The sequence below is a fragment of the Schistocerca serialis genome, chromosome 1 (assembly GCF_023864345.2).
Source record: "Schistocerca serialis cubense isolate TAMUIC-IGC-003099 chromosome 1, iqSchSeri2.2, whole genome shotgun sequence".
NCBI lineage: Eukaryota > Metazoa > Arthropoda > Insecta > Orthoptera > Acrididae > Schistocerca > Schistocerca serialis.
In genome coordinates this window covers 843,785,508-843,804,559 of record NC_064638.1, presented here as the reverse complement: position 1 = coordinate 843,804,559, position 19,052 = coordinate 843,785,508, and the positions used below count along the sequence as shown (strand labels likewise).

The 19,052-nt window shown below is 41.6% G+C and overlaps 1 protein-coding gene across 1 annotated transcript in view; it reads left to right on the top strand.

Moving 5' to 3' along the window:
- The window catches only part of LOC126439219 (uncharacterized), a 172,129-nt gene that overhangs the window by 88,374 nt on the left and 64,703 nt on the right, over window positions 1-19,052 (top strand). Inside the window, exons 6-7 of the mRNA XM_050090558.1 lie at window positions 11,802-12,099; window positions 17,481-17,559. Of these exons, the coding sequence (XP_049946515.1) occupies window positions 11,802-12,099; window positions 17,481-17,559 (377 nt within the window). The remainder of the gene's footprint in view (window positions 1-11,801; window positions 12,100-17,480; window positions 17,560-19,052) is intronic.

Sequence of the window (19,052 nt, the reverse complement as noted above, 5' to 3'; positions counted from 1 at the left end):
TGCCCACAGCACAGCCAGTGATTTTCATACAGAGGTGGCGTTACCGTGGGCCACCAGAGGTGCAGACCCACTGCAGTCCTTGTAGAAATAATGGTACTGGTGAGTCAGCAAAGGTGTAGACCCACTGTAGTCCTTGTAGAGATAGCCAGCAGCCATCTGTTGTGACTGTGCAGGTGCACAATCACCATTGAAGAGTCTTGCGGATAATGTAGCAAGTCCATAAACCACCACTTGTGCACTCACAAAGTTTTTGAAATTGTCCTTAGAACCAGCAATGCTGTTATCCAGTCCCTTGCTGAATCATTAACACACGTGCAAACACTATCAGTCCCTACTTCTCACATATTGTCCATATACTATGACCAACAGAAACGTGTGCAGTGAAATGTAACTAACAAGTTAATAATATCATGAACTGGTGACAATTACAATTTTATAACATAAGAATACAATAACAAAGGTACAAAACACATCATTAAAAACATAATAATATAGATAACATTTGTAGTAATAGGGGCTTTACAAAAGAATAGAAATAGACATATACGTCAGTGTTACAGGAATTATGACATGAGTACATACATAGATCAGAATAATTATTGAAACATCAACTTCACACATGAGCATTTAAACAGAATGAATAATCTCTAACATCTTCACAAAGTAAATAACATATTATTAATGCCAATTATATTTGAGGATAACAGTATTCCTCATCATAGTGAATGTAGTTTAATATTAAAAGAGAAAAAAATTCTATGAAACTGCACAGAGACAGGAAGAAAACAAATACACAAGGGTACACAAACACGTACTGGGATAACACAAAAGGAAAGGACAGGGTTCGTTTTCAGTGTAACATTTGGTACTGCAGTCCATCCCAAAACTTCATTCCATAGATCTTTCGTCTTATTTCAACCTTTGCTTCCACCAAAAAAATCTTATCCAAGTATGATTTCTGTATTCTGTTCATATTTCTTTCAAAATAATTATTTCTGATTGTACAATACTCATTTGGGCCCAAATCCTTTTTATATAACTTCGCAATGCATTCTTTACCTATTCTCCATAGTCAGTTTCTCATATAGTCTACCCCCTCTTAAGCTAACTTAAATCTACTGAGCTCAGATGCTAAACTAAGGGACGAGGCAATGCAGCAGCATGTAAAACAATTATTATAAACAGCAATAAAAAAATGGAAAATTGCAAAGATAGCTATAGTATAAATTAGCAAAAGTCAAATTCAATAACACTATGCCTGGCAAACAGCAGCAACTTATACCTAAACATGACATAGCGCAAGCAGAAAAAATATTACACTAAACAACAATGCAGATAAGGGAAATGTATATTCCCATCTTAATGTCTATGTAATTAAAGTGGTGCACCACAACAACTTATTGTAAAAAAAATATTACCATCTAATTGAAAAGAAAATTATGTTTTACTGTTACTAGTTCCTTCTTATTGTTCTTTCCTTTCCAAGTGCTCCTTTTTTAAAGAATGTGGATCATAAAATAATTATTTAATAGATCTGTTGACAGAAAGTGTTCACATTAGCAAATGCATTTTATTTTATAAAAGCAATGCTGCAACACAGCTGGAAACCAGATGTCAAATGAAATAAGCAACTACAAAAAGCAAAGTATAAAAATATCATTCAGTAGTCATGTGACATTTCATAAGTTAGTAGAAACTCTCTCAACTCTCGTAGAAAGACGCTTGTCATAATCAGGTGTGCAGATGTAAAAATATTTCTCGTCATTTCATTAGGCATTTCAGTAAATATCGTAAATTACGAGCTCCACAGTATGCTTTCAACAAGGAGATGTCAGTAGCGCGGACAATGGCCTTCCCTTTCTTTTTTTTTCTACCTGTGCTTCTGACAAGGCACTCACACTAATGGCTTGTTCTCCAGATGTTTGACACAGCTGCGTGCCCACGACGCATTACGTGCAGGTGGTCACTTAACTTTCTTACGGAAATATTTACGAGACCAGTTTCCGCTACAGTGACAGTCTTACATAAAAATATTTCACAGGTCAAGAATTAGCGTTGCAAATCTGTAGAAACAAAACCTTATGAATATAACAGTGTCCAAAAAATTTTCGCCAGCATTGTGATACATTCACACATGATTCACACATGTCATAACTCTTAAAGTACGATTCTTGGTTTCCAACATCCTTTTTCACAAGTCAAGAGTCCCTACCCATTATTCATTACTCCTTACCTTATTACACATATACGTATCCATCGACACTCGTCAATATTTCGTCATTATAAATATGAAGCATAATCAAATAACTCATATAGCCTCAGCCTATTAATCGTAAACATACCTCAGCAGCATAATACACATCGTCGTCGTAAAAATAACATCATAACACCTCAGTCAAATCTCAAAATCGTCGTAGCTTCCTCCAATAATTAAAAAAATTCTCTGCTCATGTCAAAAGTGTCATCTGCCTCAAACGTACTTTAAAAATCATAATCCCTTTACCAAATACATCATTCAAAGCTCTCATAGTATCACAATGGTTCCGAAAAAATATGAACAGTTTACAAAGTACAGACAAAATACAGTTTCATAAGTGTGAAGTTATCCAACTGTGTAATTACGTAAACATCTGTCACTGATATAGTAAAAATAAATGTTTGTCTCTCTCAGTTAAATGATCAGATAGCTGTGTAAATTGTGTGTTAGAGAAATATGGTACCGATGTGTAAAGTTGTATAAGCAAATACCATATTAGCTAGGGTTCCTTGTGGTTGCCACACAAATGGTACACAAAGTAAGCATGTACCCCCCTGAGGATTAATGTAATTATACCCTCAGGTGCTACAGATTATTGCAATGGAATGAAATGTATCACGGAAAAACTTTGTATCATTGTGTTTCAAATATCTTTGAAAATAAATGTTTTTAGTACAAAATTGATCACTCAAATACGTGTCCTATAGCGCTAAACATGCGTCTTGCTGTAAGATAATCTCTGTGGAAGTGTCGTAGTTATCGTCCCCCAAAGCTAAGTTCTGCAGAAGTCAATGTACTGACCTCATGATAAACAAAGTGAAATGCTTTGCGTATAGATATCATACTTATTACGCTTATTGCCGTGATGAAGAAAGTACTGTGCTGTAACGTATTGTTGTGCTACAGAAAAGGCTGTCTCCTTGTAGCTATACCATAAAAGTTACTACTAAAACATGTTTTACTTTCCAGAATAATACAGAAAAACTGTGCAGATATAAAACAGAAACACCGCAAAATCAACATTGTAAATTGTCACTCATTAGTAGCGTCGTGATAAAATCGTGTAGCTGTCACATAAACTAACTATTGTCTCATCTGGTATCTCACAGAAAGTACTTTAAATCCGGAATGTATTTTCAAGTAAACCAAAATGTTGCATTAAAATCTCATTAGCAGTACTGGTAAATGTTCTAATCGTGCAACTAACAAGCAAGAATGCACACACACAATAACACTGTGTCGTCTGTCCACAATAACAATGCATTCGTAAATTCTGTTTAAATAATTTCTCTTGGTTCTTGGCTGGATATTTAACTTCAAACATTGTTGCATGGTAACAGTTTCTAAAGCATACTAGTAACGTGAAGTGAAACGTTTTATGGCAAAGACAAAGTTAAAAGACAGATTATCTGTAAATAAATGATTTTACATGTGAAATGTGGTGTAAACCTTTACTCTTCCTAGTACGCAGAGTTTCAACTTCAACACAATTATCATGTGGTATACGTCGGATTCTGTAAGGTCCATTGTAAACTAGAAAGAATTTGTGACTCAAGTGTTTCTTCTTATGTGACAATGAATGAGCTTTAATGAGAACTTTCTGACCAATATACAATTTCTTTGCATTTGCTTTACCGTGTAGTTTTCTCCTTTTGTCTGCTGCAGATTTTATATTTTTAAGAGCCAAATCAATTATGTCTTTGTGTCGAAGTTTACGTGTATTTGGGAAAGGTACAAGCTCTCTGATTCTGTTCGGTGGTTCTTCATTCTTTAGTACAAGAGTAGGTGGTAAAGCAGTGGAATCATGAGGCATTTCATTCAGCACATTTTGAAATAAGTGTAAATATCTGTCCCAATGCTGATGCTTTCTGTGACAATAAAGTCTGCAAAGCTTATTGATTTCTTTCATAATCCGTTCAGACGGGTTACAATGTGGTGAGTACAATGAAATAAAAACAGGTTTGATTTTATGGTTGCGAAGCATGCGTGACCAAACAGCAGATCTGAATTGCGGTCCGTTATCTGAAATGACTTTGCTAACGTGTCCAACTTCACGTAAGAAATTTTTAACAAAGGCGTTGGATACAGACCGTCCAGTGGCTTTACGTAACGGTGTGAAAGAAACAAATTTTGAAGTAAGTTCAACAGCGACTAGAACGTACGAAAATCCATTAGATGTTCTGACAAGCGGTCCCAAGAGATCAACAGCAGCAAATTCTTTTAATTTAGAAGGAATGATAGGAAACAGCGGAGCACTATGGGAGATAGTAGATGGTTTCGCCTTTTGACAAAGTTTACAAATAGACAAGACTCTTCGAATTCTTTTTTCCATATTGTTAAAATAACAAGTCGTTCGAAGAATATGATAACATTTTCGTGGACCAATATGTGCGTAGCTGAAATGAATGTACCAAATGAGCTTATTAACAAAATCGTCTGGAATGCAAAGTACCCATAGCTTGTCATCAACAGTGCAGCGTTTGAAGAGTATGTTGTTTCTAACCAGATAATAATGCCGAATCTGTGTGTGTGTCTTTTCATGCCATTTGCTCTTGATGTCTTTCCAAATCGGATCTTTATCTTGTTCATGAGCAATGTCCTTTAAAGATGTGGTGATGAAGTTTTCAAAGGCGACTTTCTGAATGTAAAGAATACTGAAATTTTTCTCGAGGTTGCCTTCTGTGTTACTTTTCTCAAGCCCAGCCGGTGCGCGTGACAGTGCGTCCACAACAATGTTCTCCTTGCCGGGAATGTAGACTATTGTGAAGCGGAATTCTTGCAGAAACAATGCCCAACGTTTTAACCTGTCATGATTTAATTTTGAAGACATAAGAAATTGTAATGCACGATGATCACTGTATACTTTTACGTGCTTACCAGAAAGAAAGAAACGGAATTTGTTAAATGCCCAAACGATAGCTAAAGCTTCTAATTCAGTAACGGAATAATTTTTTTCAGATTTTGTTAGCACTCGGCTAGCAAAAGCAATGGTTTTCTGAACGGTAGTGTCATTTTCTATGGCTTCTTGAAATAAATGGGCACCAAGACCGACTTTAGAAGAATCCGTGCTAAGGCAGAAATCTTGTGACAGATCTGGATGAGCTAGTATTGGCGCGTTAAGTAGCGATTCTTTCAAAGAATTGAATTCCAACTGTGCTTGTTCGTCCCAGTTCCAAATAGTATTTTTTCCAGTGAGAGAACAAAGTTTTGGTGTAACAAGAATTTGCATATTCAGAAAACGACGGTAAAAATTTACGAGACCTAGAAAACTGCGGACTTGTCTTTTTGTGGATGGAACTGGAATGGCTCTGATTGCTTCTAACTTTTCAGGATCCGGCTGAATGCCTTCAGAAGAAATAATATGTCCCAAAAACTTCACCTTTGACCTACCGAATTCAGACTTTTCCAAGTTAACTGTAATTCCAGATTCTGCAAAAATACGTAACAAACTGTTGAGGATGCGATTATGTAGTTCCCATGAAGCTTCTGCTATTAGAATATCGTCCACATATAAGGTGATGTGACGTTTTAAGAACTCAGGTAATATGGAATTTAGCCCGCGAATGAATGCTGCTGAAGAAATGTTCAAACCAAAGGGAAGTTTCCGAAACTGATAACAAACGCCGAAACAAAGGAAAGCTGTGTATTTTCTGCATTCTGGATGAAGTTCGATCTGATAAAAGCTGGATCTGAGATCAATGGAAGACAACACTTTTACACCATTAAAATTTTGAAGAAGTTCTTCCATCGTCTGCGGCCTGTCTGTTTCAGGAATAATGATAGTATTGATTTGTCTCGAATCTAAGACAAGTCTGATCGATCCATTTTTCTTCTCAACAACATGTAACGGATTGTTGTATGAGCTTACTGCAGGCTCAATAATGCCCTCGTCAAGCATAGATTGTATTTCTGTTCTAACACGGTCCCTATAATGTGCTGGAATTATGTATGGTCTAACACAAAATTTAGTATGCTCACGAACACGAAATTGGTATTGAAATCCCTTGATTGTTCCTGTTTTGTGAGTAAAAACTGTGGAATGTGCTTGTAAAATTTCAAAAAGGTCCTGCCTATCAGTGTCATTACAATTCTCAATTGCTTGAATTTTATTCTGAATTAACTCATTACTTTCAAATATGCCGTCGATGTCATCCCTGTCAGTACTTGCAGAGTGATTGTTAGTGTCAAGTTCCGTCGAAAATTCCGAACTGTTGTCTAACAGAAGGTAAAGCCGATTAATTTCCTCGTCATGGTTTGAGAGCCAATCTTCAAATTTCAAAGCTACTGACTTACCTTCTTTTTCTAAACTTATTTCAGCATCGTGAAAGCTTAAGATTGCTTTGTATTCATTTAAAAAGTCTACTCCCAGTATAATTTCCGTCGACAATAATGGAACAATAAGAAAGTTCATAGAGAAGCTGTGGCTTTGACAAAAGAATTCTAGGTTGGTTTGTTGGCGTACATCTACACTTTTTCCAAAGATTGCACCTTGCAATTTAAGCTTACGTAACGGAAGTGTGGGGCAATCGTTCGATTTGTTGCACTTGCTAAAGGCTGTTTCACTGATTACTGAAATGGGACTGCTAGAGTCAAGTACTGCCGTAAATTTTACGTCATTTACTGTAATGTGAATCACAGGATATGCAATGTTGTTATGTTTTACGTCGTGTTCTTGGAGTAAGATGTCCCTAATGTCTTCCATTTTTACGTAATTACTAGCTACGGCAGCTGCGTCGTCAGTTTCATAAGTACGTATTGTGGCTGCCAGCTGAGTGAGTCATTGCCTATTGTCTCTTTGTTGGCGCGCGTCGTTATTGGGATTTGGAGACCTAACTTCTACAAATTCATCGTGACGAGAGTGCTCTGCTCTGTTTAAATCTCGCCAGTTCTGATGCAATTCAGGTCTGTCGTTACGATCATATCGTCTGTCGTCATGTCGGTAGATTTGATAGTATCTTTCTTGTCGGTCACGTGGTGGAGAATTTCTCCCTGAATCGTAACTGCGCGCTGGACCGTTGCGTCTGAAGTTATTCTGTCTCCCTTGATAATAATTATTTTGGTTCCCATATTGTCTGTTTCTCTGATTGTCTCTGTGATAGTCATTACTGCGGAGAGGTGATCTTTCCCTGTAATTATTACTACTCTGCCAACGGTTGTCATACGGGTGGTGTCTGTTTTGGTCACGATATGTGTTGTGAGAATAGCCTTGTCGTGTCCAGTTATTATTTCTTTCATCGTGGAATTGTGACAGATGTGACCTGTAATTGTTGTGCTCCTGTTTCCGCGTTCCCCGATTGTCAGTGTCAATTTCCAGTTCTTGTAACATACCCTGAAATGCTTCAATGTCATCTTTGCAACGTCCTGCTAAAATAATATGTCGTAAATGTTCAGGCAATTTGAGTAAGCAAATGCGGATGAGTTCTGAGGGGCTGTATGGGTTTGAAAGATATTGATTCTTATGCAACATGTCTTCAAAATATTTGACAAGACTGGAAAATTCAGATTGTTCAAAGTGTTTCATCATCATGATGCTATGTTTTACACGGTCTTGTGTAGCTTGAGACCAATACGCTGAGAGGAAGGCATGATAAAAATCTCCTTCACTGTGACAATCGTGAATGACCGATCGCATTCTTACACCTGGTTCATTCTCTAAGTAGCCACACATAAATTCTAACCTGTGCTCCAATGACCAGTTGGGAGGGAAACAATGAGAGAATTGATGGAGCCACGCTTGTGGATGAATGTCGTTGGCAGAATTCTTAAACGTTTTGAATTTACGTGTAGTAATGAAGAGCTTATAGTCAAAATCATCGTGTCGGCGAGTAGCATCTCGGTCATAGTTACGTCGTGTCGGCGGTTCCATCTCAAAATTCGGTGTACCTTGCCAATTTCTTTCATAATTACCCAAATGCCCTGTGTTATTATTTTGTGGCTTTTGCGTATTTCTAAGTTCCTCTTCCCGTGTTGGAGCGCGAGTGTCTTCTGAAATAGGTAATTCTTGTATTACCTGTGTCAGCTGATCTTGTACTTCCCGGATTTCTCTTTGGTGTTGCGTATCAATTTGATTCAGATTTTGTTTCAGTTTCCTAATTTGTTCGCTCTGTTCTGTGTCATTAAAGACTACCGGTTTTGCGTCATTCAGATTGTCATCTACCTTCGTAGATAAATTATTTAGCTGATCCGAAAGTTCAACTACTTTCTCTGATAATGAACACATTTCCTCAGTGTGTTTTTCTGAACCAAGTTTCAGAGTGTCCATTTGTGTTGAAATCGAATCTACTGGGTCCTTTAAGTTATCCTGAGTTTTTGCAAGTTGCGTAACCGAATCGGTAGATGCAACTGAGTCAAATTTAGCTTGCAAGGTCTCATGATTTTCATGAACAATAATTTGCAGTTCTTTTATGGCTGCTTCGTGATTCTGTAATGCATTTTCATGCCGCGAAAAAATAGGTTGAAAATGCTCACAAATTTGTGTTTTTACGTCATTACAGACTTTTTGACATTTCGATTCAATGTTATGTAACTCAGTAGTTAAGTCTTCACGTGTTTGTTCAAGAGTTTGTTCCAATGAGTCTAATTTTTTTAAGATTTTGTTCCACTGTGTCTAACTTTTTGAGATTTTGTTCCACTGTGTCTAACTTTCGAAGATTTTGTTCCATTGTGTCTAACTTTTGAAGCTTTTGCTGTGTTTGTCCCATTTGCTGTATTAATTGTAATAACAATGCACTGGTGTCTGGAACATGTTCCTCAGTGCTTTTCGGCAGTGAATTTGCACCGGCAACATTCACATTTTGACAAGCAGAAAATGTGTCTTGACTTATTTGAGAAAACGGTGAGGAACCAAAACCTGAATCTACAGTATTTGCGAGATTGTTTCCTGTCATTTCGGATTCCTGAGGCGAGCTGTTGCCGACCGATCGTTCGATAATGCGTCCCTCTTCACTAATTGTTTCACTGTCCACGCCATTGTTTGCCGCCCGCTCCATTTCCCTATGCACAGTTACCAAATTACTACTTTGAATGTCTGTTAATTCATTACTCTGCGGCGCTAACACACTGCTTTCGTCTTCACTGTCATTTCTCAGTTTACTTTGGAGCCTAGTATTACGTTTTTCACACGCCATTATTGTCACAATATTTCACACGACAACACAGAAAAGCACAATTTGAAGAGCAAAAATAAGAGAACACATTAACATAACACTGAAAAAATATCTAGTTAATTGCACGCGCTGCTGAGAAATACTTGGTGTAAAACTGCATGCATGCTACAACTGTTTTACTGTACCACAATGAAAGACTGCAACTACAAAGGAAATTCTCTCTATAATTACGCGCTAGCAATAAACAAAATCTACACTAATTACACAAACTACAAGAAAAAAATCAGAAGATTCCAGTGAGGTATCCTAGGCTAAGGGTCGACATATGAAACGTCCCCTTTTGTACTATTTATGCACGACTGTGCTTATACTGACACACAATATTTTTAGCGCAACGCAATCTGACTTTCAAAAATCCCTACAAAAGAATGGCCCTGACTAACATTAAACTATACCTTTCACAAATCACTAAATCACTTACCTCACAATAATCTTCGTTTCTCCCACTACTGCAATACAGCAAGCGCCACTACTGCCAGCTAAATAAAAGATTCAAACTACTAAAGGCACTAACTACTGATAGGGATAGTTAGCAAATGAAAGATATTAATAGAGAACAAACAATGTATTTACCTTGATATCATCATATATAAATATAGCAGTTCATGACAAATTACAAATCTCCGCCATCTCTCTCCCCACATCCACCACTGCTGGCGGCTCACCTCCAACTGCGCAACGCTACGCGCTGTTCACATCCAGCTGCCGCTGCCCAACACTACAATGGCGAGTATTACAACAATGCAATGCAGCCACAGACTGCCCACAGCACAGCCAGTGATTTTCATACAGAGGTGGCGTTACCAATGAAAAAACCTAAACAGCCTACTTAACGTTGCCAACAAGAAAATATAAACAGCCTACTTACAATTTCACGAAATTGTGAGTGACTGTTGCTCAGTGATTGACATCCATACTCTGTCTTCTGTCGTGTGCACTACTGGTCATTAAAATTGCTACACCACGAAGACGACGTGCTACAGACGCCAAATTTAACCGACAGGAAGAAGATGCTGTGATATGCAAATGATTAGCTTTTCAGAGCATTCACACAAAGTTGGCGCCGGTGGCGACACCTACAACTTGTTGACATGAGGAATGTTTCCAACCGATTTCTCATACACAAACAGCAGTTGACCGGCGTTGCCTGGTGAAACGTTGTTGTGATGCCTCGTGTAAAGAGGAGAAATGCGTACCATCACATTTCCGCCTTTGATAAAGGTCGGATTGTAGCCTATCGCGATTGCGGTTTATCGTATCGCGACATTGCTGCTCGCTTTGGTCGAGATCCAATGACTGTTAGCAGAATATGGAATCGGTCGGTTCAGGAGGGTAATACGGAACGCCGTGCTGGATTCCAACGGCCTGGTATCAGTAGCAGTCGAGATGACAGGCATCTTATACGCATGGCTGTATCGGGTCGTGCAGCCACGTCTCGATCCCTGAGTCAACAGATGGGGACGTTTGCAAGACAACAGCCATCTGCACGAACAGTTCGACGACGTTTGCAGCAGCATGGACTGTCAGCTCGGAGACCATGACTGCGGTTAACCTTGACGCTGCGTCACAGACAGGAGCGCCTGCGATGGTGTACTCAACGACGAACCTGGGTGTACGAATGGCAAAACGTCATTTTTTCGGATGAATCCAGGTTCTGTTTACAGCATCATGATGGTCGCATCCGTGTTTGGCGACATCGCGGTGAACGCACATTGGAAGCGTGTATTCGTCATCGCCATACTGGCGTATCACCCAGCGTGATTGTATGGGGTGCCATTGGGTACCCGTCTCGGTCACCTCTTGTTCGCATTTACGGCACTTTGAACAGTGGACGTTTTATCTCAGATGTGTTACGACCAGTGGCTCTACCCTTCATTCGATCCCTGCGGATTCCTACATTTCAGCAGGATAATGCACGACCGCATGTTGCAGGTCCTGTACGGGGCTTTCTGGATACTGCTGCCCTGGCCAGCACTTTCTCCAGATCTCTCACCAACTGAAAACGTCTGTTCAATGGTGGCTGAGCAACTGGCTCGTCACAATACGCCAGTCACTACTCTTGATGAGCTGTGGTATCGTGTTGAATCTGGATGGGCAGCTGTACCTGTACACACCATCCAAGCTCTGTTTGACTCAATGCCCAGGCGTATCAAGGCTGTTATTACGGCCAGAGGTGGCTGTTCTGGGTACTGATTTCTCAGGATCTATGCACCCAAATTGCGTGCAAATGTAATCACATGTCAGTTCTAGTATAATATATTTGTCCAATGAATACCCGTTTATCATCTGCATTTCTTCTTGGTCTAGCAATTTTAATGGCCAAGGGGAACGACGAAGCTCCTGTATCTGGCATTTCACAATATGTTTAAAAATGGCAGATGTTCGTGCACCCTCGGGACGAGGTGCCGCACCTGACGACGACGATGGCGCGCGCGGTGGTGCCGGCCCGCGGCGTGCGCCACCTTCACATGGTGCGGGTGCGCGAGGCGCGCTTCGAGCCGGCCGTGGGTAGGATGGGCGCGGCGCGGCGCGGCTGCCGCCTGCCCGGCGAACTCGCTGACTGGCCGCCGGCGCTGTACCCCGTCTACTCGCGGGGCGCCTGCGTCGCCAGCTGCCGCGCGCACCGCCTGTTCCAACTCTGCAACTGCACGCCGCCGCTCACGCCCCGGCTCCCAGGTGCGCCACTCCACACAAGAACGCTCCAACACGCTCGTATACCGTACCTTGTCACCTACACTGAGAAGCGACAGCGACAGTTCGTTTTCAGTACAGTTGCATCTACGTAGGTATTCCGCAAGCCACCGTACGGTGTGTGACGTAGGGTACCCTGTACCACAACTTGTAATTTCGTTTCCTGTTCCACTCGCGAACAGACCGAGGGAAAAACAACTGTCTGTATGCATCCGTAGAGCCATACTTATTCGAATCTTATCTTAGTGGTCCTTACAGGCAATGTATGTTGGCGACAGTAGAATCGTTCGGCAAGCAGCTTGAAATACCGGTTCCCTAAATTTTCTCAATAGTGTTTCTCGCCACCTGCCGTCCACGGGAATGGTTGCGAATATCTTCCAATTCTCCAGTGACGAAGAGTCCTTACAATTTTTCTTTTTCTCCTCTTCAACTATGTCTTAAAAAGGTGCTTTGGTAGTTCTCTGTAACGCACAGATTGCAAAACACATGAAAATACGTCTCAATCAACAATATCTTTTTTCAAAAAACATACTTTATTAAAGTTAACACCAATAGCAAGCAACGACCTTGTTAGAAACTGAGAATAATAAAACACGTAATGTCATTTACATTCCGTAAAACCATTTGTTTCTCCGTTTTATTCACATATATAAGTAATTAGTCAATGGTGTAATTTAACCTCTCAGATTAGAACACTGACGAAGATTTAAAAACATTATTATCTGTACTAATATTGCTACGTTTAATCTTTTATCTTCTTCCTCCAATGCACGGATATTGATATTCAGACATGGAATAGTACAAAAAACTGTGTGTGAAATCTTATTGGACTTAACTGTTAAGGTCATCAGTCCCTAAGCTTACACACTACTTAACCTAAATTATCCTAAGGACAAGCACACACACCCATGCCTGAGGGAGGACTCGAACCTACATCTACATCTACATTTATACTCCACAAGCCACCCAACGGTGTGTGGCTGACGGTAGTTTACGTGCCACTGTCATTACCTCCCTTTCCTGTTCCAGTCGCGTATGGTTCGCGGGAAGAATGACTGCCGGAAAGCCTCCGTGCGCGCTCTAATCTCTCTAATTTTACATTCCTGGTCTCCTCGGGAGGTATAAGTAAGGGGAAGCAATATACTCGATACCTCATCCAGAAACGCACCCTCTCGAAACCTGCACAGCAAGCTACACCGCGATGCAGAGCGCCTCTCTTGCAGAGTCTGCCACTTCAGTTTGCTAAACATCTCCGTAACGCTATCACGCTTACCAAGTAACCCTGTGACGAAACGCGCCGCTCTTCTTTGGATCTTCTCTATCTGCTCCGTCAACCCGACCTGGTACGGATCCCACAATGATGAGCAATACTAAGTATTGGTCGAACGAGGGTTTTGTAAGCCACCTCCTTTGTCGATGGACTACATTTTCTAAGGACTCTCTCAATGAATCTCAACCTGGTACCCGCCTTACCAACAATTAATTTTATATGATCATTCCACTTCAAATCGTTCCGCACGCACACTCCCAGATATTTTACAGAAGTAACTGCTACCAGTGTTTGTTCCGCTATCATATAATCATACATTAAAGGATCCTTCTTTCTATGTATTCGCAATACATTACATTTGTCTATGTTAAGGGTCAGTTGCCACTCCCTGCTCCAAGTGCCTATCCGCTGCAGATCTTCCTGCATTTCGTAGCAATTTTCTAATGCAGCAACCTCTCTGTTTACTACAGCATCATCCGCGAAAAGCCGCATGGAACTTCCGACACTATCTACTAGGTCATTTACATATATTGTGAAAAGCAATGGTCCCATAACACTCCCCTGTGGCACGCCAGAGGTTACTTTAACGTCTGTAGACGTCTCCCCATTGACAACAACATGCTGTGTTCTGTTTGCTAAAAACTCTTCAATCCAGACACACAGCTGGTCTGATATTCCGTAGGCTCTTACTTTGTTTATCAGGCGACAGTGCGGAACTGTATCAAAAACCTTCCGGAAGTCAAGGAAAATGGCATCTACCTGGGAGCCTGTATCTAATATTTTCTGGGTCTCATGAACAAATAAAGCGAGTTCGGTCTCACACGATCGCTGTTTCCGGAATCCATGTTGATTCCTACAGAGTAGATTCTGGGTTTCCAGAAACAACATGATACGCGAGCAAAAAACATGTTCTAAAATTCTACAACAGAACGACGTCAGAGATATAGGTCTATAGTTTTGCGAATCTGCTCGACAACCCGTCTTGACGACTGGGACTACCTGTGCTCTTTTCCAATCATTTGGAACCTTCCGTTCCTCTAGAGACTTGCGGTACACGGCTGTTAGAAGGGGGGCAAGTTCGTTTATGTACTCTGTGTAGAATCGAATTGGTATCCCGTCATGTCCAGTGGACTTTCCTCTGTTGAGTGATTTCAGGTGCTTTTCTATTCCTTGGACACTTATTTCAATGTCAGCCATTTTTTCGTTTGTGCGAGTGTTTAGAGAAGGAAATGCAGTGCGGTCTTCTCTGTGAAACAGCTTTGGAAAAAGGTGCACAGTGGACCAACCGTGGAATATTACAGAAGTCGATCACTGGTATAGAATGTTGCCTGTATATAGAGTGGACCAAAACTCCACCGAAAAAATGTCAGACTTGGTGGTATGGACCAAAGCAAGAAAAAAAAATGCCTAGTAAACATAGCCGGCCAGAGTGGCCGAGCTGTTCTAGGCACTTCAGTCCGCAACCGCGCTGCTGCTACAGTCACAGGTTCGAATCCTGCCTCGGGCATGGATGTGTGTGATGTCCTTAGGTTAGTTAGGTTTAAATAGTTCTAAGTTCTAGGGACTGATGACCTCAGATGTTAAGTCCCATAGTGCTCAGAGCTATTTGAACCTATCATGACCGCGTTGGTTGTAGTCATCCATACAGACTCAAAAACGTACAATTTTAAAAGTACTGCACTTGTTTCTAAATTATTTCTCGATGATTAAACCCCATGTGAACCTATCCAAATGTTGGTTCCGTAACATGTAAAGAGAACATCACCACAGTACACCATAAATGTTCGATGACTGACACTGACACACACACGCACACACACACACACACACACCCACACACACACACACACACACACACACACAAGCGCTCGCGTGCGTTCGCGTTACTTTTCCTGATCCTTCAACTGCTTTGAGTTGCGGAGCCAGCCCCATTTGGCGCTATAGTCACACTAGCCTCACGCCATGTGACGGGCAACTGGCAATATGCTCCCATATTTTCATTCATTTCCTAAAAATGGTTCAAATGGCTCTGAGCACTATGAGACTTAGCATCTGAGGTCATCAGTCCTCTAGACTTAGAACTACTTAAACCTAACTAACCTAAGGACATCACACACATCCATGCCTGTGTCAGGATTCGAACCTGTGACCGTAGCAGCAGCGCGGTTCCGGACTGAAGCGCGTAGAACGGCTCGGCCACAGCGGCCGGCCATTCATTTCCATGGAGTCGTTAATACGTTATGTTACTTTAATTGTCTCATCCTTAAGTTTTGCAGAGCAGTGTGTATTACAAATACTATTTTTCTGCTATTGTTTCAGAGAAAACGCTTTCACCATATCTCATTAAAAAAGATAACTGTCATGTAAACGAAATTTCATTCTGGATAACCGTCATTGTTCAAATCCATGTGAAAAATTACCAAATATGCAGTAACCAGTCGCAAAATCATGTTTTATTTATTCACTTTTGCAAATCGATTTCAACTGATTAACAGCCATCGTCGGTGCTTTCAACCAGTATGTGCCCTGAGTAGTAGTACTGTCTTAAGCAGAGGTCAAACATAAAGTGACTTTATGTTTGACCACTGCTTAAGACAATATTACTACTCAGGTCACATACTGGTTGAAAGCACCGATGATGGCTGTTAATCAGTTGAAATCGATTTGCAAAAGTGAATAAATAAAACATGATTTTGCGACTGGTTGCTGCATATTTGGTAATTTTATGGTTTACGGTAGCTGCACTACTTGGGAACCACATGGAACCCACTATTGACATGTGAAAAATATTCTAAGTACTTCCTGATAATTTATGTTCTACAACACATAATTGAAAAATATTTTTTTAATGTACATTTTGTGGCGAATTCGGCTCATTACTTCTAAGAAAATGCCGTGCCTGAGTAAGAATAGCCGTGGTGTGGACATTCAGATGCACAGAACAGAATTTTTGTCCCCGACATATGTCACCCCCAAAGCCACGTGACTACGGTGCAACGTATATACACCTTCAGTTTATCGCACCTGACGCCATATCTGTCCGATAAATCGTCAAAACACCAGATACAACTGCGCAGTTCAGGCAGCCCGTTCTCGTGCACGCAATTCCGTGACGATAAACTGCGCAGTTCTCTCCGGTAATTGTATAGCTCGCAGGGTCTTGTCGTCCCAAGTCATCTGAATCTCAATCCCTTGTCCTCACGACATCCATGAAAAAACATGAGCTTTTAGCTCTTATTGACGGCTACCTGTATCTCCGTGAACTTTGATACTCACATTCTAACAGTGTAAAAAAAAAAAGAAAAAGCAGGGCGTACAATGTTCTGGAGACGGACAAGATTCAAAGAGCTTAGTGAAGAAAATAAACGACGTTCCATTCGCTTTTCTGAAACAGTCAGAGAACTAACACAGCTGTAAGTATGCAGAAATAAGCGGCTATTATTTTTCTGTCACGCCTTGTCAAATGGTTCAAATGGTTCTGAGCACTATGGGACTTAACATCTGTGGTCATCAGTCCCCTAGAACTTAGAACTACTTAAACCTAACTAACCTAAGGACATCACACACATCCAGGCCCGAGGCAGGATTCGAACCTGCGACCGTAGCAGTCGCGCGGTTCCGGACTGCGCGCCTAGAACCGCGAGACCACCGCGGCCGGCTCAGGTATTGTCACATTATCGTACTAACACTGAACGGATCACCAGATCTGAGAGAACTCACAATGGATCTAAGGGGAAAATTAAATGTAACCTAAATATCTTCAGGTCAGGTAATCGTAAAGATACTGGCTTGGGCGGATAACTATATAGATAAGCTATAGGTGTGTAGGTCCCTCAAGGTTTCCCGTGAGCACTCTGTAGATTTTGAATGATCTTCACACAAACCCCGGGTAGTAGCACAGTGGATTTGATACACGGGATTCATAGGCGCCTTAACAATTTTCAGTCGATACGTGGAAAGAACTTTTCTTAAAGCTGTAAAGAGACACACAAGGGCACTTCACGTTTTAGTGTCACACCTCAGATGTGACTTTCTTTTGTTATACGAAAAGAATGGGTACCCACCGCTTATTTTTAGTTTTCGATGTGCGTTTCAGCGTATTACAGAGTCTCTGTATTAATAAATTATGCTGCGGCATGTGAGGTCACAGTTACTGCATCTCAGTCGATAAAAGAGTAAGTAAAACCTTTATGAGGAGCGACAACAAGCGGTTAAGCCTCTCTGGGACCGACAGTGAGATTTACGGTTGCGTGTTTTCTAGTGCCCTCCAGCGCGACAATAGTTAGACTGAAGACTACCATATGCGGTCGCGCGCGAACACAGGGTCGGACGAAGTATACCAAAGAACGAATCGAAACGACCAAGTAAAATTTCCTATGCCCACACTAGCCGAACACTCGCCCACTATCTCCAACTATTATCCGTTGACCGAGGGACAAACCTAGAACGACTGACACAGGGGACCCAAGCGACATAATGTGCGAAATTCCAAAGCCACTGATAGTCCAGTGCTGATATGGTACTACCCGAAACCAGCAGAGCACAGCCGGTTCGTGATTCAGCTGGGCGCACACGAAAGGCAACTTGGGTGCCCGTAACTCCCACTATTCGGCGAAAACGCTTGGGAATCCTAACCTGCGTATTTCTACCCTCCTTCCTACACCTTCAACTATTATTTTACTTCTTCCGATCATATGGTCAGTCGCGCACAAGATGACCTTCCTGGCGACAACGATAACATACTTTTGATTTGCAAATTATCGGTCGCGCCACGTCGCCCTGGAGTGAACAATAATTCTGTTGTCGACCCCTAATTTGAGGGCTCACTCGCTGACTGTCAGCGTACGACAGCTTCTCAGTTTCTGATGCTAATACACTAAGTTCGCCCAAAGTGGTAGGTTTCTTGGCAAACGTCATCCGCGACCTGTCTACGGGTCTAACTCCCCCCAAAATGTTTCCGACACCTGTAGCTCAAGAGCCAGGCTGGATGTTCGCACACTTTCGATTAATTTAGTCAAGGGTTCATTATCCCCCTGCACCCACTAATAATGCTTGTTCGGAACCGCGCGACTGCTACGGTCGTAGGATCGTATCCTGCCTCAGGCATGGATGTGTGTAACCTAACCAACCTAAGGACATCACACACATCCATGCCCGAGGCAGGATTCGAACCTGTGACCGTAGCAGTCGCGCGGTTCCGGACTGCAGCGCCTAGAACCGCACACCGCGGCCGGCAAGGCGGTGCAACATTCTCAAAAATCTCAGCCTGCTGATTCAACGGCCGGCCGCGGTGGCCAAGCGGTTCTAGGCGCTTCAATCCGGAACCGCGCGACTGCTACGGCCGCAGGTTCGAATCCTGTCTCGGGGATGGATGTGTGTGATGTCCTTAGGTTAGTTAGGTTTTAGTAGTTCTAAGTTCTAGGGGACTGATAACCTAAGATGTTAAGTCCCATAGTGCTCAGAGCCATTTGAACCATTTGAACTGATTCAACGAGGACAACGATGTAAACTCAAAACTCAAGACATCTCCTACGTCAGCGATGACTTGTAGAGAAATGACCACCGGGTTTTCCAAGGACGCCTTTACCTGAGTCAGTAATTCAGGCACTCCTCCCTCGCCCGTCTGTCTGCGCACACGCGCTTCATATTCTGTTTACTCTTTAGTAGC